The following is a 23,498-nucleotide window of genomic DNA, read 5'->3' on the forward strand; positions in this document are numbered from 1 at the left end:
TTCTGAACGAGTACAATAAACACCATAAGCCCGTTCTCGACCGGCACGGTCCTTCCTCCAAACACCGCCTTTGACACAGCAATTACAACATCATTACTGTTGCTTCACGAATATTGACCATACAGAAGATTCTACACATCAGCAGAAGCAAGTCACCATGAATCGTCTCTTTGGCGGCAAGAGCAACGCCCCGAAGCCCAGCCTGAACGATGCCATTGGCAATGTGAGTTCTCAGTCATGCGCACAATGCTTGTGACTCCACTGCTGACCGTCTGTCAGGTACAAACACGTCTCGACAATATTGATGTTCAGATTGCGAAAATCAATGGAGAACTAGGCACCTACCAGCAAAAGCTATCGCGCATGCGAGATGGGCCAGGCAAGAACGCCATCAGATCCCGTGCCAAAGCGTGTCTTGAGCGACGACGCATGTATGAGAGTCAGAAAGATCAACTCATGAGCCAGTCGTGGAACATGGAACAGGCTGGCATGATGCAAGATAACTTGCGCAACACTATGACCACTGTCGATGCTATGAAGACGACTACAAAGGAGTTGAAGAAGCAGTATGGTAAGGTCAACATTGACCAGATAGACAAGCTGCAGGATGAGATGGCCGATCTGATGGACATTGGCAATGAGATTCAGGAGAGCATCAGCAGGAGTTACGACATTCCTGATGATGTCGATGAGGCAGAACTCGACGCTGAGCTTGAAGCCTTGGGCGAAGAGGTAGATCTGGGCGAGGGACTTGGTGAGACTGGCGAATCTATGCCCGGCTTTCTTATGGATCAAAGTGCTCCACCTCAATTCATCGACGATCCGCCTGTGCAGAACAAGGTCAAGGAGGCTGCTGGCTAAGGGTCCATTGCCATCGACCGGCATATGCTTTTCTCACGATCTCATGACTATTTTGCTTTATACCCTGGCGACTGCGCTGCCCGGCAAACCGACCTGGTTACCTTTACTACTCACGCACGGTTCTCACTAATGCCGACTTTTGTATTGGACCATGCGACTTGCTTGCCACCTCTCGAATTCGTGTAGCGATCCTCATCACATGCCGTGCAGCACTGCAGATTTGCATCGTGGCCTCAAGGCCGTCTTGAAATACGTGATGTTGGTAAAGCCTGATGAAAAGCATGCTCATGTGGACAGCTGAAGGACAATGTCAACGTATGCTCTGAAGCTACTACACTAACCCTTGAAGCAACCATTTTCCGAACGCCCGGAATTGGCTTCAAAACTTGAGGACATTCGAAGACCCCGAATGGTACTCTCTGGGTCGTTTGAGTGTACAACACTAGCACCTGGACTGGACTGGCCAAGTCACTGAACGAATGCCTCTTTCTGCTTTAATAGCGAGTCTCAGTTCTCCTGCCCTGAACAAGACTTGTAGCAAAACACCATTTCTACATCACGTTTTCTACGTCACGTTTTGTCTCACACGAATGTAGCCACATTATTCGCAGCCTTCCAGGGCAATGCTACAGTTATTGTGTAGTGTGGAGCTCAAGGAAGAAGCAAGAGTGAATCAATAGAATGCCACCTACCTCACTCGTCCCAGCATACACAGCACAGTACCCCCAGATTTCCTATACCCCTGGAATGTGAGAGAGCATAGTGAGAGTAGCAGTGCCAATCCAGCCCACATGTACGCCTCTGTAAGGATCATGACGACTTATAAGGACCAAGCCAGCGCCACGGCATGAACGGTCAGTCACAGCACGTTTTTCCATTCTATCTCGCCTCATTGTGCATTAAGCAGTGAGGCGAAACAAGGTCTCGGTTGCATTTTGGCTCACCGGCAACGATCTGAGTCGATCATTGTTCTTGTTTCGCGAGCTTATCGAGAACCTTTTTTGTGCAATAGCAGAATCAGAACCTTGAGGTAATGGACAAGTACAAGTAATTGTAGCTGATCGCAATTCCCACCTAGAACGAAGGGGGAAAAGCCGTTGTGCCCCCCTCCCTTCTCCTTCAATAGTCGACCGTTGTGGACTTTTCTGGCCCTTGTTATTTTCCCAGAGATACGGGCGGCCACGGCGGGCAGGGCTTCACTGGGTCCTCGCTCGCCTTTTCTTCCAAACGTCCGTTACCTAGACAAGACAGCGCAGCAAAGCATGTGTAATAGGCAAAGGTAGTGTTTTTCCTTTTCCTTTTTCTTCCATCCTCGGGCTCTTTGAAGGCCTGGCCTAGGCGTGGTTCCCCACCGCAACCGGTCAAATCCTTGTGTCACTGGGAAGGTCTCACTCATTTCTTTTCCCACGTTTCTCGAGAGGCCAGATCGTCATGATGGTAATCTCGGAGAAATTGCTGATGCCGTCATTCTGCGGCTTTCAGCTGGAATGAGGACAAAGTGTCGTAAGGTTCTTGACGCAAAGCAAGGGTTGGCTGGAAAGTCAGTGGAGATTTACGTGAAACCACAGCAGGAGAGTTGTTGTCTTTCGTTGGTGATTTGTGATACTGCAGGCTTCTGTGGCGGACCTTTTTTTTTGCTTTCTGATATTTGATTTGATATTTCGGACAGTGTCACTCTCTTTTAGGAGGATCTGTGTTCTAAACTAAACTAGGGTCTATCTAACCAAGCCAATCTTCTTCTTCTTCTTCTTCTTCTTCTTCTTCTTCTTCTTCTTCTTCTCCTCCCCATATCTGCTCTCCTTCTTCTAGAGGCTAGAGCCAGATCTTCCCTCTCCGTCAAGCCATTCTCAGAAGCGGCTCGCTAGTAGCCAGCTTTGGAATGCTTGTGTGAATAATGGTTATATAATGTGACAAAATAAACAAATCTGATCCCAGAAACGCCGTGGCTATGTGATAATAAGGTTAAAAATAAAATCCACCAATGTGACAATGGTGGGTGTTGTTGTTGTGAAGTGAAAAATTGAATGAATGATGGCAAGCCTCGTTCCTGCAAAGCGTGCCAAGGGTAGTGAATTCCGGCAATATTATCTAATCCACCTTCCTGGGTAGCGTGTTGTAAAGAGTTGCTGGTGGGTTGCCACTTTAGTGGGCAACACCGGTATTAAGGAAGCGGGCAAAGATGTTACTGGTCTTCAGCTTCTTGGCTGGCTGCTGTTCATACAGGTCGAGAGAGAGATCGTGGCCCTTGGTTTGCTGAATGCCGACAATCGAGGGCACGTGGTGGTCATCGTAGCGCTGGACACGCACAGGGCAGTCCTCGTAAGTAGCATCAACCGACGATGCAATCGAGCTGGGGGATGTTCCGGCTGAGACACTGGACGCGACAGATCGACTGCGGCTGGTGGGCGGTGACAAAGATGGTGTGCGAGATGCGGCAGACATGTAGCTCTGAGGAGTATCGCAGACGGCCCTGCGGAGGTCGACTCTCGATCTCTTGCGCATTTGCTCGGCGTACTCTTGTTGGCGTTGCTGGAGGAGACGCTCCTCGCGAAGCTGGGCGAGCTTGGCCTTCTCGGCTTGACGGGTCTGCCATAATCTGATGGGAGCAAGGAAAGGCTCGAGAGTACGGTAGAGGTCTTCCTCGCGGACGTTGAGATCCCAGCCCAGGAGACCGATCAGCTGCTTCTCCATGAGGTTCACTTCGACCAAGCTGAAGCCGAACCCTTCGTAACCCTTCACGGCAGTGTAGCGAGCCCAGTGTTTGTTCTTCGGCGATGAGTCGTTGAGGTTCTTGGCTGCGAGAATCAGGGCAGCGAGAAAGATACGGTGCGTAGTGCATTTCATGCCCTTTGCCTGATTGGGAAGACGCTGTTGAAGACGCTCGAGGTAGACAAGGGAGGTCATGAGGGTGGGGACTTGTACAGACGACCTCTCGACCAATGATTGAATGAATCTCTCGACGGAAGGCAAGGGAGCCTCATTGGTTGACTTTGATGAGTGCTCTGTAGGAGTGGCCGGTGGAGTCATGAGCATTTGCTTCTCTGTTACTGGGGTTCCTTCGCATCGGATGACCTCTGATGCTCTCACTGCTAGGTATTGCACCATATCCTGTGAGACCGGCTGATAGATGAAATGATTAAGAGCCTCGGCGTTCTGCTCCGGCGTTGCCATTGAGTAAACCATAGTGGGTTGTATGTGATGTGGTATATCAGACTAGCTTTGTTGACAAGTAGATAAGTTGTGATGTGTAGATTGCAGAGCTCAATAGATTAAAATGATTGGCCAGGCTCCAGTGGTATATCTTGCGAAGAGTGAGTTCGAGTAGACAAGGGACCGATCCAGAAGCAGATTGATTGAGATGCGTATTGTAGAACTTGGGAAGGGGATATTTGTCTCTATATGAATGGGGAAGACGTAAACGATAGTTGTAGAGATATGCCGACCGGCGGACAAGGTAAAATGTAGCAGGCCCGTTTAATCAAACGGAACCAGTACTGTGACTGCTAGTGACCCGTGTCGTTGCTGGTTCGATGAAGGAGGGTGGCCACAAGAAGTTAGAGGCGTTGGGCAAACGTTCCTGACGAAGGGATGTGGAAGAGAATGTGGTGGTGGGCTGGTTGGCCGTTGAATGTATTGAGATAAATGAAATGAAAGTTATCGTGACCAGCAGCGAGGCAGGTGATACTTATCTCCCCCTGGCAGGATTTCAAAGGCAAGGCACAGCAACGTACGAAGGGAGGTTGACCCTGAAGGTCACCGTTTCTGGATCTCACGGCTGGTGTGAGAATGTTCACCGATAGGCTATAATGGCGCGAAAGGATAAGGTGCAAGACTTTCGAGCGCGTGGTCACACAGGCGCTGCAAGACACTGCCCACTCTTTATTTCGAGACATTGCTTCTAGATCATCTTGCGTTTCATATCGCTGAACTGCATCATGTCGCTATACATGATCGCCCTTTAGAGCGTCAAAGGCATGATGATGGTGATCCAATAGTATGGGCTTGTCGCGTAGGAGACGAGGGCGGCGGCTGCACCACGATCGGCGACAACCGCAACAGCTTGCTACGCTCCATTGCCTTTCCACTTCAAGGCCAGACTTCACACGACTCTCACAGCCAGGAGTATACGTTGAAACTGTCAAAGGTAAAATCAGTCGTCCGCTCGCTGCTTTCAGTCGAAACTTGGAAACGTCGCCCCCTACGAAAGGGATAGCGCACTGCTTTACAGCTGGCTGCTAAACGTTATGCAACGGTCAGGCCCCCAGAAGAGGCGAAGTACTCGTACTGCTCATTAAAGAGACGTTTTGCACGCTCAAAAGCGGGCGGTCTTTCGTCTCTTTCTTGCATAAGTATAGTGTAAGGATAGTGTAAATATTCAGCTGCTCGCAATGACAGCCCAACTGATGCATTTTGGCCATTAAAAATCCGATAAATGTAGTATAGTATCATGAGCTGCTCTGGCTCGTACAGTAGACTGTACCATGAGCGGTTTTGGTCCGGAGACACAGCGTCGCCAAGGACTCGAGCTAGATGCCTGAGTTTTGGGCTCCTGTGGAGGCGCCTACATTCCGGACCGCGTACCACTGGTTAACCAGAATGCTGGTAGAGTCAGGGATACAAGTCATGCATGTCAATCGTACCCCGCGCTTATAGGAGAACATATGCTTTTCGATGAACATCAACTACAACCTAGTCCAACCTACCAGCTGTGCGAGCATAATCGTAAATGCTAGCATGTCCCTCCATGCCTTATCCATCTAATACGTTAGCCCATTTTGCAACTGCTAGACTTAAGGCACTAAACTAGCTGTGTGCCTCAGGTAAGGTAGTCCTGTGAACGTTATGAGTTGGACAGTGGCTACACCGGCATATGATCATGTGTGAGAAACAACAGATACAGATCTATAATCCTGGTCTTCATCTGTACCAGTTTCGACAGCCGCCAGTTTCTTTTCATTGAAACCAGGCGCCTATGGAATCAATGGCTAGACGTAGCATAAAGCGCTCTGTAGATATCGGGCCACGATTTGGGAGGGTACAAAGTCAGCATGTACGTTGCATTGAGAATTCAAATACCATTTCGATAACACATATTAGCTGTACAAGTATATCTCTACCCACGGCGGACAATTATTCGCTTGGCAATTATTCCAGATTCACTAGCATTGCGCCGCAACCCAAGTACTTACAACCCTTCTGCTGCTTTAGTCTATACAGCAATATTCATTCTGTCGATATACGGACATAGTTCAAATCCCAATAACCGTCAGATATCCATCAGCACGTTGAGACCATGAGGTGGCGTAAATGCTGCGTGGGTGGCTATAAGGACGCGAGACATTCTCACCGGCCTGTTCCCCGGGATCGAGACCTTGGCTGGATGGATGGCAGACCCCTTTTTGCCTCGGTCCGTTTTTCTCCGAAGCGTGAGGGACAATGAATCAGAGTCTCCTCAATTTGACCACTTGGGTGTTTGGCGATCGTAAATCTGCTGCGCCTGCACTCGTGATATCATCGTAAGGTAGTCACCCTGTCACCTCTTGCTTTCCATCTTTTTATTTGAGTGCTACATTTTATGTTTCAAAAGCGATTGATATTGGGAATTGGGACTGCATAATCATGAACAAGCCATCGAGGACAGATGAACTCGTGGATCATCCCGAGTACAACCAATCACCCCGCCACTTCTCTAATGATCTTGTTACTAGAGAGGATCTCATAGGAAATGTCAATTCTAGAAGGCATAGAGCTCGTCGACTTGACCACGAGGAAATGGATGGTATACAAGAATCACCGCCGTACGAACTCGTTACTGTCCATGGCAAGGAAAAAGACGAGCACTCGCTCCCACGAAACGGAGCTGCTAGCACTGGAGGGGTTTCTGCAGCAGGTAGTCACGAAATACTCAGTATTACATCTTCAGATTCTCCAATCAATAGGCGCGGTTCGTGGGTAACGCGTGCGTACCAACGCACCATCGAAGTGTTGGCCAAATTCCTCAGTTTCGTGGGACCCGGTATGATGGTATCAGTTGCATATATCGATCCGGTAAGATGGCCTCAAGCAGTAGTTCAGATTGCACAGAGATTTCGCATACTGACAAATGCAAAGGGAAATTATGCGACAGATGTCGCTGCGGGTGCGACCTATCGTTTTAAATTGCTAGTCATGGTAATGGTGTCCAATATCTTCGCCATCTTCCTGCAATCCTTGTGCATCAAGATGGGGTCAGTAACTGGGTTGAACCTCGCAGAAATGATCAAGGCCAACTGTCCAAGATGGCTCAACATCACTCTCTACATTCTTGGAGAAGCTGCGATAATAGCGACTGATATAGCCGAAGTCATTGGCACTGCCATTGCCCTCAACTTACTGTTTCACATCCCGCTTGTGGCCGGTTGCGCTATATCCATTGCGGATGTTCTTTTCATCCTTCTCTTCTACCACCCTAACGGGTCAATGCGCGGTCTGCGTGCCTTCGAGTTCTTCGTGGCTCTTCTAGTCTTGGGCGTTGTCGTATGCTTCTGCTTCCAACTATCTCTGATTCAGAATACAAGCGTAGGCGAAGTTTTTCGTGGTTACTTGCCTTCAAGGGCCATCATTGAGTCACAAGGGTGAGTACTCTGTCCTGGTTTACGATTCGAGTTGAAGTCACGCATGCTGATTGATCCAGTCTCTATCAATCATGTGGCATTCTAGGTGCAACTGTTATGCCCCACTCGCTCTACCTAGGTTCTGGAATCGTACAATCCCGGCTCAAGGACTTCGACGAAAAGAACAACACCGGACACGCCCCTCCATCTCAAGGCGACGACGACATTGAGCAAAAGTACCAGCCGTCAATCGTTGCTGTACGATCTTGCATGAAGTATTCCATAATTGAGCTTGCTATTTCGCTATTTATATTCGCGCTATTCGTTAACAGTGCGATCCTAATCGTTGCCGGTGCTTCACTCTCTGGCACTTCCGCTGCGGATGCTGATCTCTTCGGCATTCATGATCTCCTGTCGAGGGAACTGGCATCCGTTGCTGGAACAATCTTCGCCCTGGCTCTGCTTCTGTCTGGCATCTCCGCGGGCATCGTTTGTACGATTGCCGGACAAATGATCAGCGAAGGTCAGCTTTCGTGGTCTGTCAAGCCATGGGTTCGGAGACTAATGACTCGGTCTATTTCTATCACGCCCTCCATCATCATCGCTGGCGCTGTTGGGAGGGATGGGCTTTCGACCGCACTGGAAGCGTCTCAGGTTGCGCTGAGTGTGATCCTGCCCTTCGTCAGCGCACCACTACTCTACTTCACTTGTCGTAATAAATTCATGACCATGACCTCTAGGACCGAGGATGATTCGGGCGACAGCCAGACCGTCAAGATGAAGAACAATTGGTTCACTACCGCCTGCGCTATTGTTATCTGGGGCCTTATTGTTATTATGAACGTTGCACTGCTGGTTCTGCTTGGACTCGGCGTCAATTAAAAATAATGGGGGGTGAGGGAGTGCGGAAGAGGAGGCGGAGTTACATCCATAGGAGCGAGAGTTGTGGGGGACGAAAAGAATAAATGGGGCGTTAATGGTGAAGTGTTCCGTTTCGCGTTTTCTTACTGTACCTTGCTTTAAATCTTGTACATCTGACCTCCGCCTAATGTCACTCTACAAAGCGTGCTTTATTTGCTGCCCAGCATCCCCATGTAATTTGCCGACATCTCGCAAACCCCCAACTGAAAATGGACAAAGCTCCATGTCTTCCAAGCTCCCTCTCTACGGGCTATCTGAACGAGTGTTCCCCTAGCGTGGCTTGTTTTAAATTGATCTCAGCGCGGTGTGTGGATCAGATATCAGCCTTACATATATAAGAGATGATCACACCCAACGAAGGGAAGTTCGGCGAGTGCGAGTGCGAGACCACAGCTCATAACGTAAATTGGATCGCTCTCCCTGTTACTTTTTCCTTTGTACGATCGTTTTGTTGTCGCTGTTTGTTTTCTGAGGTTTTTGTTTCTGTACTTTGAAAAAATAAACGTGACAACTATTTGTTTACTTGCACTGGGAAATTTCCACGAATTGCTACTACGTGAAAGAAATTGAATTATTTAAAAGCCTTCTCCATCATGTCTACTACACGCTCGACTAATCATAACGACAATGTGGAGGAGAATGGTCGGACGTACCATTCTTTCAAGCACGGCAGTCAGTATTGTCTTGTCTTTCCCTTGAATGTGTCAAGAATGAACAACGAGGTAGAACCGTCGCTGATGAGGTTCCGTGACAGAATATATCTTGCCCAATGACGAGGTGCGTGAATGCATCTGGCATGCCGATGGAACAAAACGCTTTCTGTGAATTGTCGTTGGTTGACCTGTCAGCTCACAGACGGAGCAAGATCGCCTCGGTACGTCTATGAAGTAACCTCCTCCTGCATTGTTGTATGGATGATGGCACATGAACCGAGTGAGACGGAAGATCGCTACATCTTTGGACAAAGTGCTTCCCATCTCGTAAACCTCACGACTTGGCTGATGCGACTATCCTCTGACAGATATGCAACACTCAATTATTGTTCAACTGATCGGTGACAAGCTTCATCTTGCACCGCTGGATGAGAACAAACTGCACAATGTTCTCGACTTAGCCACAGGTAGATGCCTTCCTGCTTCTTCTCACGGTCGAGAACATCCACTGACAGTATTGCTAGGGACTGGGATCTGGGCGATAGAGTTCGGTAAGATCCATTGCAACGACCGACACATCCAGAATATGTGATTGACACTCCTTCGCAGCCAAGAAGTACCCTTTCGCACACATCACAGGCACCGATTTAAGTCCTGTGAGTCACCAAGGGTAAGGCTCTGGTTTCCTCCTTCTTCATGCCCTGCCCCATCTTTCCACGAACTGGCAGCACCTATGCGAGCAGCGCACATTAGACGGACATAGGATTCTGATCGTGGACCCATACACAGAGCTCCCAAGAACTGTAAATTCATCATGGAGGACGCCGAGGACGACTGGTCATTCACGGAGCCTTTCTCCTACATCCACGTCCGAGTAGTGTTCTCCTGCTTCGAAGACCCTCTATCCATTTTCCGCAAGGCATACGATGCGCTCGAACCAGGTGGTATCCTCGAGCTTCAGGACTGGGAAATGCCAATGGGGTTCGCCAATGAGCCGCAGCCGGACAGCAGCACGAGTGCGTTCGTGCGCTGGGGCGGAGTGACGATCGAGGCAGCCATCAAGCGCGGGCGGCCTCTGAACAACGTACAGCACTATGCGCGCTGGCTGCGTGAGATAGGGTTCGAGGACGTCGAGGAGAAAAAATTCGTGCTGCCGATTGGTCCTTGGAACAACGAGGACCCACTTCAGGAGAAGTTGGGCACGTGGCAGTTGCTCAACATGATCAATGCAATGGAAGGCTTCACGCTCAGAAACCTGAGTGCTATCGGCTGGACCCCGGAACAGTGTCAAGCCCTTGTTAACGAGTGCAAAGATGAGATGGAGTCTCGCAAGCTGAAGCCTTGGAACTATATCGTTGTGGTTTGGGGTCGCAAACCACTGTGAGGGAGTGTGAGACCGAAACTCCAGAAATGGAATGATGCGGCCCAGATAAACATATACTAGCTGTCAGCAGATGGATTAGTGTGTTGTCATCTTACCCCTGGCTGAATGTGCGACAGCAAATACATTGGAATATAGATATACAGGACAGGAATATAATAATAGGAAAGACAAAAGCAGGAAAAATACTCGGCCCGAAAGGCGCAGCGTCTCAATTCGAAAGGCCATATTGTGACAATGAAACTTTAGAGAAAGTAGCGACTCAATATACGATCGCGGTGCTGTACAAGATTCGCGTGACTAATTAGTGCCTGGTCCAGCTCGTTCCTCTGCCACCCCATGTTTTCATCCAGCAACAGATATGTATACGCAAAGAGGCTCGCATCAAACAGGCCAGGCTCCGTCTGCGCGAAGAACCACTCATCCTCGCCCAGCAGCGTGCTCAAGGCTTCGAATGCCTCCGTGGCCGCAATCATGAGCTCTTCTGCATCCACACACGGATTCGTCTTGCTCAACTCGTCCTGCGCCGCTTTGCGCAACTGATATGCAATAGCGGAGTTGACCAGCAGATTAGAAGACGACGGCTGCACGTACAACCTACACGCGACCGCGGCGAAGTTTGTCTTGTCGAGGTAGAGCATATACAACCAGGCGCGACGGATGCGGTCATCTATGAGTGCCATGTAGGTCTCGGCACGTAAAGGCAGGTCATGGTCATCCTTTTGGCTGTTCTGCTCCAGAGCCCAATTGCGGATCTTCGATGATGGAATGGGAGAGGCCCGTAGTTTGTCTGTACGTGTGAATACCTCCGCAGCTGTGAGGAATGGGAGACTTCCGGATGGAGAGGCATGGTTATTGGATGCCAGAGTGCGATAGGAGACATTTCTGAATTTAAGATAGACCTAGTGATGTATTCGATCAGCAACTGCAGTCGTAAGAGAGGGGAGACATTCGAGGACTTACCTGCCACTTCAGACATGTTGGGTTGAACGACAGAGCACCCTCTTCCGCACCTTCCGGAGTCGTCCAGATCCACAAGCAATGCTCGTCACGCCGTCGAGGAGATGTGATAGGCAGACTATTCTCTCCATATGTCACGAGCGGAAACTTGCTGAAGACTTTCTTCACCGGCTCTGGTACGCCGATCCTGTCGCGCCAATCTCGTGCTTTGCCACTTCCATCTCGTGCTCGTCTGGGCGACGAATGCCCCTCCTCCCGAGTGGCTTCATGAGCAGCAGCAGCATCTTGCGGCATGATCCATGTTGTACTGTAGAACTAAAAACGTCGAATGCCCGCCTTTGGCTAAACATGTAATTACAATTTCCGAGGCTTCGTCATTGCGCGGGTCTTGGTCGCTCCGATCGCCGACGCATATTCACCGATGGCGACCCTGTCCTACCAGGAGAGCCAACATCATGTATACCTTGTACGAGTCAACTTATACAATGCTACAGCTATGTATATGTATACATATATATCTCTTTCTCTAGCACCAGCATAAGGGGACACTTGTGCTGTCTGAAGAATTTAGAATGACCTAGTTGGTACTGACGAAATAGTAGCACCAGCCATATGGTCGATGGATAATAGGACAATTTCGTGCAAAGCAGGCCACAACCTTTCAAGGAAGAATGAAATATGCCGGTCAGATGCATGACTAGCATCTGTGGCTCCTTGCCAATGTTCATAACGCCTTGTTCTTCCAAAATACGAGAACTCAAGCATAGCGAACATGGAAAAGTAGGACGCAATAGCCTCTCACGTCAGATTGTCAAGTACGAAACACGCTCGAGCAGATTGCAAATTGGTGTGATTCAATGAATGACTATGGTCAGAAACTAAAACGACGAAAAACAACTTCGAGCGGCACAATTACATGTTGGATGCAGCCAATGCGTGAGTGTCTTCACTTGGGTTGAGCCTCAACACTCGATATTCAATGAGCAACGACACACTCGCAGATGACTCAGAAGAGCTTGTGCTCAAGAGTCATATCGCTTTCAGGCTCCAGGCCAACACATGCTCGGAAGATGTTGGTAAGAGCTCCACGCTGCTTGGCAAGAGCGTTCACGACGGGAGTACCGGGAGGAGTGAGAGGAGCCTACACATCGTTAGTGAAATCCTGCAGCCATAGATAAACAAGTAGAACGTACCTTAAGCATGTAACTGAGAATGCTGAGCACGCTATGGAAGCCCTTGTAGGAAGGCGCTCCATTGGCGTCTTCGCCAGCCACACGCCACTGGATGCGAGTCATCATCTCGGCAATGACCACGAGGTCAATGATCAACGGAGATGCCAGAAGGGAATCTTCGCATACGTTGAACAAACTGATGGTCTGGTGTCCACCCATGAAGATCTCAGCGTAGTACTCGTCTAGAGCCCTTTTGTTGTCACCAACAGCGGGCATGTACTTGATGACAACGCAGTGGTCCGGATGTTCACCTTCCTTGTATAGGATATTGTTCGCGGCAACCATGTCATCCACAACATTGGACTTGGAGATCTCCTTGGATCTGAACTGCTTTTGCGAGCTCAAGTTCTTGCCGTCATTGTTACCGAGGTGGTTGTAAGACGAGATCGAGGTAAGCTTGATACCAGCATTGATCAGGAAATCGACCAAGGCTGACTTCATCTTTGTCTGCCCAGACTTGAAATCATCACCCCCGATGAATGCTCCGTATTGTTCAGCAAGCTCGATAGCACCAGGAACGAACGTGTTCTGAGGAGAGCCGTTGATGAATGGTGCACCCTCGAGGATACAAGCAATTGCAAATATGGTCGAGGGTGAGACTTCACTGTGGCCATTTCCGACCGCCTTCATCAAGTTCGCAGCAGTGTCGTTGACACCATCTACGATTTCGGCATAGCGCTCTGTGTTGGCAGTCCACTGGACAATAACCCTGTCCAACCCATTTGCCGACCTGAAATCGCTGCAGGTATTGTAAGTTTCACTGACAGTTCCCTCATCATATTTGGGAACTTACCGAATATCCTTGCGGATCTGCTCGACATGAGCCATGCTGGCCTTTGAGCCGGCAATGCAGTTGTCGGCACGATCCTCTTGATTAGCAGCAATGAAGTCAGGATAGTAGATGCTTGGGAGTGGCTTCATGGCAGCCATCTCCTCGCGAACAAGGCTTTTGAGGGTTGGTTCGAGGACGGCAGCTCGGTCCATAGAATCTGCAAGATTCATGCTGCTGATATCCCAGCCTCCGATGGCGAGATCGTTAGGATGGACCATTGGAAGAAGATCGTGAAAAGGGACATTGATCTCTGCACCGGTCTTTGCATCTGTACCAAGTTTGATAGTAGAAGCCATAACGACAGAACCATAGTAGTTCGCCGCTTGCTCCCCTGTGCGCGTAGCCCAGGTGAGGCCATCACGATTGGCGATGATACCAGCGGTCACAGTAGACCCGTTGTTTCCTATAGGATGCCATGAGATAGATGAAACTTCACAAGTCACGGGTGCACGAACCTCCCCAACCGACAAGCATCATGCCAACCTTGCCTACTTTACGGTCGACCTTGAAATCATACGCTACCTCCTTCGGGATAGCAATGTACTGGCCATTATCACCACGAGAGACATCGGTAGTTCTGTAGCGATACTTGCTTCGAATCTCATCATCAGTGTAGGTCACGTTAGGTGACTGCACCACGAAGAGAGGACGCTTCGACTCCACCCCTTGCAAGCCCTGCACAGGGCCGTCATCGGCGTGCGGTGCCATTTTCAAAGTCCAAGTCTTTGTTCAAGTATATGTCAATATTTGACAATATGCCTTACTTGACGTATGGACAATCCGACGCGCCTCCGGCAGGGGAAGTGCGACGGCCTGCAAAGGGGTGGTGAACGCTGTTACGGTCAGTCTCACATACTACGAGCAGGGAGTAGACGCTTCCTACGAGTTTAGAAGATTGGAAAACGTCTTTGCGACAGGGTCGTTGATGACCCTTAGACTGATTGAAAGGTGTTTTCTGGAGCTGCTAAGAGCTTTGGGATTCTGTAGATTTTCTGGATGTCTTGTGGTTTGGGTGATTCCGGAGGAGGCGGAAGGGTTCTGGGGGTCTTTAAAGGAACATATAGGTATTCAGGCACCAGTCAATCGAACGTTCACCTGGGGCGGTCCCCCGCGTTGACTTGCCTCCGCATCTCCCCGCGTCCTTACGATTCATGGACGTGTGTGGTTATGCGGATATGGCACACGTTGCGAGACCCACTCGGCTCGGGTTTTCAGTTGCCGGGACCTGAGCAAGATTGATGTTGACCATTCTTTGTTGAGAAGGCATCATGCCAGCATGAGTAAAGTGTCTTGGGCACAAGAATGAAAAGTCTTATTCTGGTCGCCAAGAAGCATCGTCACAAGGATCAAGCAGGGTCTCTTGAGGTACAGTATGTTGAAGGCAGAACTTCGATATGGAACTTCGATATGTTGTCCCTGATCTCTCACGTATGCACAGAAATCGTATCCCCTCTACAAAACCCCTTCTTCTCTTCCTCCCGCCTCCTCTCTGTCTTCCTCATGAGTAACATTATCATGCACTGAAAGGCACTTATGCAGATGAGCCCAGGCTAGACCTGCATACATATTTGCACGTGATGCATACTCGTGGTAATTGGCAACCATATAAAGGTACACGAAGTACACGACGGTGGCAATATAAGATAACCAATCAGCATCAGCGTCCGTATTCGGCGGCCGATGTCTTGTGGCGCCGCATAAGGAACCGTGAACGTTGACATCCCGTGCCTTAGGCGCCCTTTTCGCGGATTGATAGAGGTTTTGGCGCTTCCCAGACGACGCCATGAAATGAGTCGTCATAATTGGCTCTACACTGCTCCAGTCAACAATATATATTAAGCCTGCATGACTACTACAGATAGTCGAAGACTCGGTACACTGCTTGAACGTGAATCAACCGGCCTTCCATTAGTCCAATCACTGTGTGGAGTCATGGTATCATTTCGCGAGATCAACAAGCGATCACAGGTGATATTCAGGAGCACAGAAGATTCAGACCCTGATTTACTGCTTAAATCTCAGCATTACTCAAGCTAGCAATGCCACTGTGAGCAAAAGGGCCAAAGCTCAAGGCTTTGACCAAGCACCAATGCAATTTACAGGAAATGAAATTGGACGTTCTAAACCCAATGTTGTTGGCATCTGCACATGCGACAGTCCTCAATTGTTCTTGAGCTATTTCGCGCCTCTGGCCGTGAGAGTAAGGAAGGTATTGTGCCACAGATCTGATATTCATATTCTAATTGCTGCTTCTCCCTCCGCTACTGATATCTCACATCTGTATCTCACTTGCCATTTTCCTTAGTCTCTAATTTGTGGTGTTGCATACTCTATTTCCTATATTTGTTCTCTAATCTTTGTCCAGAGTATTCTTTAATGTTTCTTTGCACGTAATTCGGTCGAGTCTCCGCACCGTTCAGCATTTCTGGTTTATACGAAGCTAGGGGTGAAGCACAGCACACGGCATACAAGTTTCAACGGTTCAGGAACAGTTACTTCCTCCAGCGACACCCTCGTGGCAGTCGAGCTGTTGTTTTGTTTGCGGTCTTTGTGTAAGGCTACTCTACAAGGGTGTTCGACATCATTGACCAGTTCCCATTTCTTTGCCGTGAGATATACACGTACGAGCAACAGAGGACTTGATATCGCATTGGTACCGAAGGTCGTGTGACTCGGTTGGTCAGGCAGGGCATGATGGAAACTCGTCCAACAAGCATTCTGCCCGCAATAAAATGCTCCACCTGCGGAGAAGAGATAGAGATCTCATCGATGGGCGAGCATGTGTGTTCTACTTCGCGAGGGAATGCACTGGATGTAGGACCATTGGATGTCATGGTCTCGAATGCACAACAACACCCGGGCCCTTCCTCAGACATTCCTATATTAGCATCGTCTCCAGAAAAACAAAGCTATCAACGCACAACTTCCCCTACGATCAGTAACGCAAGCCCAACTCGGGTGAGACCTCCGAGGGTTGGCCCACCAAGAATCGATTCGGCTGCAGCAAGTGCGTATGACTCCAATGTAGCGTGGACAATATCCGCTGACTCAGATGTGTTCAGATAAGCCATATATGCGAGGCGACTCACTTAGACCCGAAGACCAAGCGATTGCTGGTGCTAGATCTCCTAGAAGTCCTCATGGATTCACTCGGCCGCCGCCAATGCGAAGTCTTACGAGCCCTGTGCCGCAGATCCACAGACCTCGATCGAAATCACCCCAACTCTCTTCGAACCTAGACTGCGCTTTCCCTCCGTTCCCAACTAGCCGATCATCGTCGACTCCGAAGCCAAGCAAGACGAACGCGTCCGGTCAAGGAGGGGGCTCAGATTACTCCACGACACTCCATGCAGAGCCCGAAACTTACATCGGACCGAGAAGTCCAAGGTTGACAGGAGGCGCGGATGTGGTGCAGAGGCTTAATACCATCGCTCATGGACCCTTTGATGCCAGACGTCGCGCGAGTGATGAAGCATCGAGCAACAAATCAAAATCGCCGTCATTGGTGCAGGTCTCTAGTCCGACCGTCTCGGAAAAAGAAGTGGTTGGCACGCCGAGCACATCGCAATATGGCCTATCTCGACAACATACAGCTCCTGCTTTTGTAGCCGTAGCACCCCCTACGAACAGCGAAGGAAAGCCGGTACCTCAGCGACCAGTGCGGCCCGAGCCTCTGGATGGATTTCTAGCCATGCTTAAAGCCGAATCAGAGGGAATGCCTAAGGTAGCAGCAGTAGACATGGCTCGACCGAGCTCTCGATCCAGGACAACACCCCCAGCAGTACAAGCCAATGGTACAGCTCTTACTGTGGAGTCAAGTACTCGAAAGCAAGATGTCGTATCACCCTTGCCACCCCTGTCTACAGTACAAGCACTCTCGTACAAGAACACTGTGCACACTCCATCGGATTCTGCTTCTTCTACCTCGTCCACAAGGAGTTACACTGGTAGCGGTTTTAGGTCCGACTTGAGCCCTCCAATCTCAGCAACTTCCAGCGTATCAATGCTTTCGTCAACACTCGGGGACCTTTCTTTTGAACAAGATCCCTCCATAATGATTACAGATTTGACCTCGACAAGCCAATCGATACTATTGCATGATGGGAGCGCTGAAGCAAGGAAGATGCCCGAGCCACTCGCACCGCACTTCAATGCACCGTCTTTCCCTATGGCTGAACGCCTCGAGCTTCCCGGATCACCTGTTGTATCTGTACCTGCGTCTCACGGCACTTGGAACCACTCACGAAGCCCTTCACCGGCACCTTCGAGCCCCTTGCCGCTCATACCTTTGTCGCGAGGACCAGGAAACCCAGATGTATCCATTGACGGCCTAAACGTGCAGAGGCCGTCCTCAGCCAAACGACCGGGCACAGCGACAAAGCACCATTGTAGAGGCTGCAAAGAGCCGATTGTGGGAAAGTCCGTCAAAGCAGCTGACGGACGTCTGACAGGCCGTTATCACAAGCACTGTAAGTACCTGCACACGAGCAGAAAGCGTAGACGATTGCTAACGTATGTAGGTTTTGTCTGCAAAACTTGCCAATCTCCTTTTGCAACTGCGGATTTCTATGTCATCAACAACGATCCGTACTGCGAGCAACATTACCATCAGCTCAACGGATCGCTATGTTCAAAATGCAATCTTGGCATTGAAGGTCCCTATCTGGAGACCCAACAAGGACAGAAGAAGTTTCATCTGGACTGTTTCACATGCCATTGCTGCCATAAAGTGCTCAGTGACGATTACTTCGAGATTGCCGGCACCGTCTATTGTGAACAGCATGCATTCACGGAACTCCGCCGCCAAGAAGGACTCGGACCCAAGAGAAACATGGAGCGCAGAACAACAAGACTTATGATGATGGGACCTGGCCTATGATGACGTGAGATGCATTTCAGAGCATTGCATTCAAGATCTAACGTCCGAGTATCATTTACTACATTTTTCGTTCCAGCAAGCCTTTCTTTTGCCATTTCGACACCCGCTGGACGATGTTATCTTTCGACAACCCTCTCTCTTTTCATTTGTGTCCTCGGACCTGGCCCGAGGCTTGCTTATGTTCTCGCCTTCATTTTGTTTCACTTCTAAGATACCCCTGTTATATGCATGGCCGGCTCGGTGCGATTACATGTATTGTTTCAACTTTCAACATTGCGACTTAAACATAGCATAATGTCTCATTGACTAGAACTCATATCGAACCACCATAACTACTAGCAAATTGCCAAGTCAGATTTCTCTTGATCTCGTATTACACGAACGCTCAATTGTTTTGCAACATACAGTATCTACCGCGTCGCGTGCATAGACCTGAAGTGACGACTATAGAGTCACAACACTGGTACAACGACAACATTACAGACCTCTTAAACCCTGTTGGAAGGCGGGACAGCAACATGTCATAGCAGTATCAAGTCTATTTAGACGTGCAGTATAAGAGACGACAGCTAGGTCGATCGACAAAGCGTTCGAGCAAGGATGACTTGGCGAATGTCTCAGGGTCGTATCGTAAGATGCACTGGATAACCCATTCCCGGAGATAGCGAATCACAACGTAGCGCAGATGAAGCAAGAGATACTGTATCACGATGATGAATTTGAAGACGAGACAAGTCAATGCTCGGTGCGTTTCGGACAGAGTCCTGAGAACCGCAGTATACCCAGTGGAGCTAAATGTCAGCTAAAGTCCGAGGGTCGATAAGGTCACTGACAGAAGATTACATGGGCCAATTCGCCGCGGCAAGTGACAAGAGATAATTTCGAATGAATCGTATCGAGTCAACTAGGGCGTAGACTGCGCTTTCTAGAAAGACCTGGTGCCGAGTCAACACATGTTCAATGGCTGGACTAAGCAGGATTCGAGACGGTCTTGTGGGAAGAGGTGGTGCTATAAACTTTTCAAGACCGAAAGTCCGAGCTCTGGAAATTAAACAAGGAAGCCACATTTACGATGGAGCACACGCAAATGTGGTTCGCCATCTTACTGAGCGCGACCAATTTACTCGTATAGTCGTAGTGGGAAAAAATCAGCCTCCGTGCCATCTCCCTCGATAGGGCTCATCCAGTGCTGGGCGTGATCTTTTGGTCAGGAAAGTGGATATGCACAGCGACACAATTTGGTGGTGCACAGTCTGGAGCATCGGGGTGTAGATACAATATAGCAGTCGTGTTATAGGTAATTACATGGGCCGGGCGGATCAACATCGGAAACAGGCGTACAGAACATGACACCATGATCGAGGGTTAATAATAGTCTCTCCTGCCTGGCAGTAACAGCATGTACTGTGCTGCAGGCGTACACAGGGCAATCGACTGGAATAGTCAAGCTGCAGTGGTGATGGACAGGCTGCATAAATTGATGGCACTCGAGTACATGGACTACTAGAGTATTAGCTCACGCTTGAGGAGTTCGACTTGCGGGTGAAGAGCGATCGGCGCGGCGTTTCACACTTCAGCTAGCGCGCAATTCGGCAAGCAGCCCCTTTTGAGAAGAGAAGGCCAGTGAAAGCAGTAGTGAGGGTCAGTGAGAGGCAGCAAGTGAAGAGCCAACCATTGTCCGTTCGCCGATTGAGATTCGTCCGTTCTGTTTGGAGGTTGCACTGCAGCAGAGAGACCCAGCCTCTGTCTTCCTTGCCTCTGCGCTATCCGACAGTCCAGCCCGTCCGTTTCTCTCCACTACAAACCAACTACCACTGAACCCACAGTCTGGTTTTTGTGTCTTTCTGCTTTTGATTCTTGTATCACACTATACTTGACCTTTTTGACACTTTTTTTGTCTTTTCGCCGTTGCGGCTCTGCCCTCACTACCTATCTGATTCTCTCTCTCTCTATCTCTGTCTTCTATTCTCACGTTTCCTCTCCGTTCTCGCCGTCATCGTCCGCCACATTCGGGTCTCACCACATCGATCCACGCTTCAGAGGTCCTTCAACCATCCTGCTGTATCAACAGTAGTTTCTAACCATCCCGCATCTACTTCTGCCGCGTCGCTGCGCTACAGCATTGAATTGCGGCGCACAAGTCGACTCTTTTGTAGTACCATCAGCTGTCGCAGACCAAGGTCGGTAATTGTTCATATCTCCTTCTAGCCTCCACTCGTATAGCATTGTGTCAACAGCCTGGCCGTTTTCGCCTGGTCCAGTCCGTGCATAAGACGCGCGAGACGTTTTTCTCCAGCCAGCGAACGCGCTTGTGTCCTTGGGGGGTGACGGCGCTTGCTTTTTACACCGTGTCTTTTCAGTTCTGGTACTGTTGCCGCTTTGACTGTTCCTTCCTATCTCATCTTCGCTGCGATCCGAGCCGCCGACCCTCGATCTCATTTTACAACTTCACATTTCCAATCCAACGACAATTGATCTCGCAAAGGCGCATGACGCGTGCTGACTCTTTTGACCTTGACAGCGTCTCAGTAATCACGCGCAACACCCGCCGATCGTCGTCCGCCACGCTAAAATGGGTTGCGGAATGAGCACAGAGGACAAGGAGGGGAAGCAGAGGAACGAGGAGATCGAGAATCAGTTGAAGAAGGACCGCATGATGCAAAGGAACGAGATCAAGATGCTACTACTAGGTCCGTCGCGCGGTCGCCTTGCAGCCCTGCGAGCGGCGCTTCTTGCTAACACGGCTTGACAGGTGCCGGAGAGTCTGGAAAATCGACCATTCTCAAACAGATGAAACTCATCCACGAGGGAGGTTATTCGCGGGACGAGAGGGAGTCATTCAAGGAGATCATCTTCAGCAACACCGTCCAGTCGATGCGTGTGATCCTTGAAGCTATGGAGTCGCTCGAACTGCCGCTTGACGACCAGAGAGCCGAATATCACGTCCAGACCATCTTCATGCAGCCCGCACAGATCGAAGGCGACAACCTTCCTCCGGAGGTCGGAAATGCCATTGCCGTGCTCTGGAAGGATGCCGGTGTTCAACAATGCTTCCAAAGGTCGAGAGAATACCAGTTGAACGACTCGGCCAAATAGTACGTCATCTTTGTGACCGTGCCGCTGCCCACGCGGACTTTTGGGACAAAATGTCTAATCTCTTTGTTACAGCTACTTCGACTCCATAGACCGTATCGCTCAGCCTGACTACATCCCCAACGATCAAGATGTCCTCAGATCAAGAGTCAAGACCACGGGTATCACCGAGACCACCTTCATCATTGGCGATCTGACCTACCGAATGTTCGATGTTGGTGGACAACGATCTGAACGTAAGAAGTGGATTCACTGCTTCGAGAACGTCACCACAATTCTCTTCTTGGTCGCCATTTCAGAATACGACCAGCTGCTCTTCGAGGACGAAACGGTCAACCGTATGCAAGAAGCTTTGACCCTCTTCGACAGCATTTGCAACTCACGCTGGTTCGTCAAGACCAGCATAATTCTCTTCCTCAACAAGATCGATCGCTTCAAGGAGAAGCTTCCTGTCAGCCCCATGAAGAACTACTTCCCCGACTACGAGGGAGGTCCGGATTACGCTGCTGCATGTGACTACATCCTGAACCGATTCGTGAGCCTCAACCAGCACGAAACCAAGCAGATCTATACCCACTTCACCTGCGCAACGGATACGATGCAGATCCGTTTCGTCATGGCCGCTGTCAATGGTACGTCTTCAGAGTCCCTATTGCACGTTTCAATGTCTAACAAGCATCACAGATATCATTATTCAAGAGAACCTCCGGCTGGCCGGTCTGATATAATAGGGCTTCTCACTGTTCAGGAGGTCGGGAACGTCTCTTCTCGATCTCAGATCCAAAAGGCATAAAAGTATACCATCTCAGAGCGCAGAATAGGGTTTTTATAATTTGTCCTGCTACGATTCCGATGGAGGACAGCGAGTCGACCAGGCATCGGCGGCCTCGCCGGCGATAAGGGCCCGCCGCACATGTTTCCCACGGTACATTTTAATCATTAGCTTAAAGCAAAAGGACGGTCAACAGAGCAGACCTGTCCGTGGCAGTGGGAGCTATCAATGCGACTTGGGCTGTCGCTTCTCATGGGCGGTCATATTCCTTCGCACCTGATCCATGACGGCGCAGCGGCGGCAGCATAGCTCAGTGCTGGCAAAGCGAAGGCCAGCGTCATCCTTCTTTCCACTTTTTCTTTTTCTTTTCTCCTTTTCTGTTCAAAGCATGATTCCCTATCTGTTGGCCCTTTTCACCATGTATCTCACAATGCTATAATCGTTTCTTTATCCTTCAATGATCGATTACCGAATGTGTCATATGCAGGTGCTACGTTTGCCTTCATCATGTGGATTATAAGAAACGGGGAGCAATTGCACATCCAAGTATGCATGACTTTCCATGAAATGTTGATTGTGAAAAATAGCAGTGTACCTCGTTCAGTCAGATGTTAGAAAGAGATATTGCAATAGGTCTTCAACAAGTCATGGACGGTTGTCGTGGCCTGAGGCTTTCCGTAACGGGAAATGCACCAGCACAAGTGTGTGTGGAGAGAGGGACAGAGCTGACAGAAGCACATCCCTGTTCTGGTGCAAAGCCTCGATCCAGATCGTCAGGGCAGGAAAAGCACTGCTCTTTACATTGCCGGATTCCAGGGCCGTAGATTTCGCAATTTGTGGTATTACCTACTATGCACTTGCTATTTGCTCAAAGTCTAAAATTTGAGTTGGCACCCCCCAGTACATACCTACCTTAGTACATCAGTCCATAATTAGTACAAGTACTTGTACCTTGCCTCTTTATGATGCCAAGTCTTGAGTACCTGAGGTAAGGTAGTCGGGCATCACCATCAGCACCGCAGCTTTTGGTGTAGGATCGGATCATTCGCACGAGTATGGCACATTACACCATGAACGTACCCGCGCGTCGACGTCCTGCCAATACTCGGCACAACCACAGTGCATCAAAACGAGCACCATTTCTGATTCAGGAGTCGCGTCCAGACAAGTGTCAGCATCACCAGCAGCAGCAGAAACAGCACCAGGCCGACCGTTTGCGCAGTAGCACAGCGGGTAGGAGGCTCAAGCCTCTACAACGAACCCTCGCTTGTCGTTGCCCCACCATTCTGGAGCCCCATAGTTTTGGTTTCTGCTGGGCTGG

At 49.6% G+C, this 23,498-nt stretch overlaps 8 protein-coding genes across 8 annotated transcripts; 5 read left to right on the forward strand and 3 right to left on the reverse strand.

Moving 5' to 3' along the window:
- Positions 1–157: 157 nt before the first annotated feature.
- Positions 158–861, forward strand: AAFC00_004788 (uncharacterized protein; the record flags this gene model as incomplete). Its single annotated transcript, XM_069344479.1, has 2 exons — positions 158–223; positions 280–861. The coding sequence occupies 2 exons, from the start codon at positions 158–160 to the stop codon at positions 859–861; spliced, it is 648 nt and encodes a 215-aa protein (XP_069196906.1).
- Positions 862–3,003: 2,142 nt separating this feature from the next.
- Positions 3,004–4,044, reverse strand: AAFC00_004789 (uncharacterized protein; the record flags this gene model as incomplete). Its single annotated transcript, XM_069344480.1, has 1 exon — positions 3,004–4,044. The coding sequence occupies one exon, from the start codon at positions 4,042–4,044 to the stop codon at positions 3,004–3,006; it is 1,041 nt and encodes a 346-aa protein (XP_069196907.1).
- A 2,436-nt stretch (positions 4,045–6,480) lies between these two features.
- Positions 6,481–8,336, forward strand: AAFC00_004790 (uncharacterized protein; the record flags this gene model as incomplete). Its single annotated transcript, XM_069344481.1, has 3 exons — positions 6,481–6,909; positions 6,973–7,475; positions 7,535–8,336. 3 exons carry the CDS (start codon positions 6,481–6,483, stop codon positions 8,334–8,336), a joined length of 1,734 nt encoding a protein of 577 aa, XP_069196908.1.
- A 1,062-nt stretch (positions 8,337–9,398) lies between these two features.
- Positions 9,399–10,412, forward strand: AAFC00_004791 (uncharacterized protein; the record flags this gene model as incomplete). Its single annotated transcript, XM_069344482.1, has 4 exons — positions 9,399–9,495; positions 9,553–9,579; positions 9,638–9,698; positions 9,818–10,412. The coding sequence occupies 4 exons, from the start codon at positions 9,399–9,401 to the stop codon at positions 10,410–10,412; spliced, it is 780 nt and encodes a 259-aa protein (XP_069196909.1).
- A 242-nt stretch (positions 10,413–10,654) lies between these two features.
- Positions 10,655–11,663, reverse strand: AAFC00_004792 (uncharacterized protein; the record flags this gene model as incomplete). Its single annotated transcript, XM_069344483.1, has 2 exons — positions 10,655–11,311; positions 11,373–11,663. The coding sequence occupies 2 exons, from the start codon at positions 11,661–11,663 to the stop codon at positions 10,655–10,657; spliced, it is 948 nt and encodes a 315-aa protein (XP_069196910.1).
- Positions 11,664–12,375: 712 nt separating this feature from the next.
- AAFC00_004793 (uncharacterized protein) lies at positions 12,376–14,141 on the reverse strand (the record flags this gene model as incomplete). The annotated part of the gene is made up of 4 exons (XM_069344484.1): positions 12,376–12,510; positions 12,563–13,340; positions 13,395–13,836; positions 13,889–14,141. 4 exons carry the CDS (start codon positions 14,139–14,141, stop codon positions 12,376–12,378), a joined length of 1,608 nt encoding a protein of 535 aa, XP_069196911.1.
- A 1,986-nt stretch (positions 14,142–16,127) lies between these two features.
- On the forward strand, positions 16,128–18,312 carry AAFC00_004794 (uncharacterized protein; the record flags this gene model as incomplete). Its single annotated transcript, XM_069348197.1, has 3 exons — positions 16,128–16,440; positions 16,496–17,902; positions 17,954–18,312. 3 exons carry the CDS (start codon positions 16,128–16,130, stop codon positions 18,310–18,312), a joined length of 2,079 nt encoding a protein of 692 aa, XP_069196912.1.
- Positions 18,313–20,884: 2,572 nt separating this feature from the next.
- On the forward strand, positions 20,885–22,133 carry AAFC00_004795 (uncharacterized protein; the record flags this gene model as incomplete). Its single annotated transcript, XM_069344485.1, has 4 exons — positions 20,885–21,002; positions 21,065–21,407; positions 21,481–22,037; positions 22,090–22,133. The coding sequence occupies 4 exons, from the start codon at positions 20,885–20,887 to the stop codon at positions 22,131–22,133; spliced, it is 1,062 nt and encodes a 353-aa protein (XP_069196913.1).
- Between the last annotated feature and the right edge of the window lie 1,365 nt (positions 22,134–23,498).

This window comes from Neodothiora populina (assembly GCF_041146345.1).
Source record: "Neodothiora populina strain CPC 39397 chromosome Unknown canker_contig_3, whole genome shotgun sequence".
Lineage (NCBI taxonomy): Eukaryota > Fungi > Ascomycota > Dothideomycetes > Dothideales > Dothioraceae > Neodothiora > Neodothiora populina.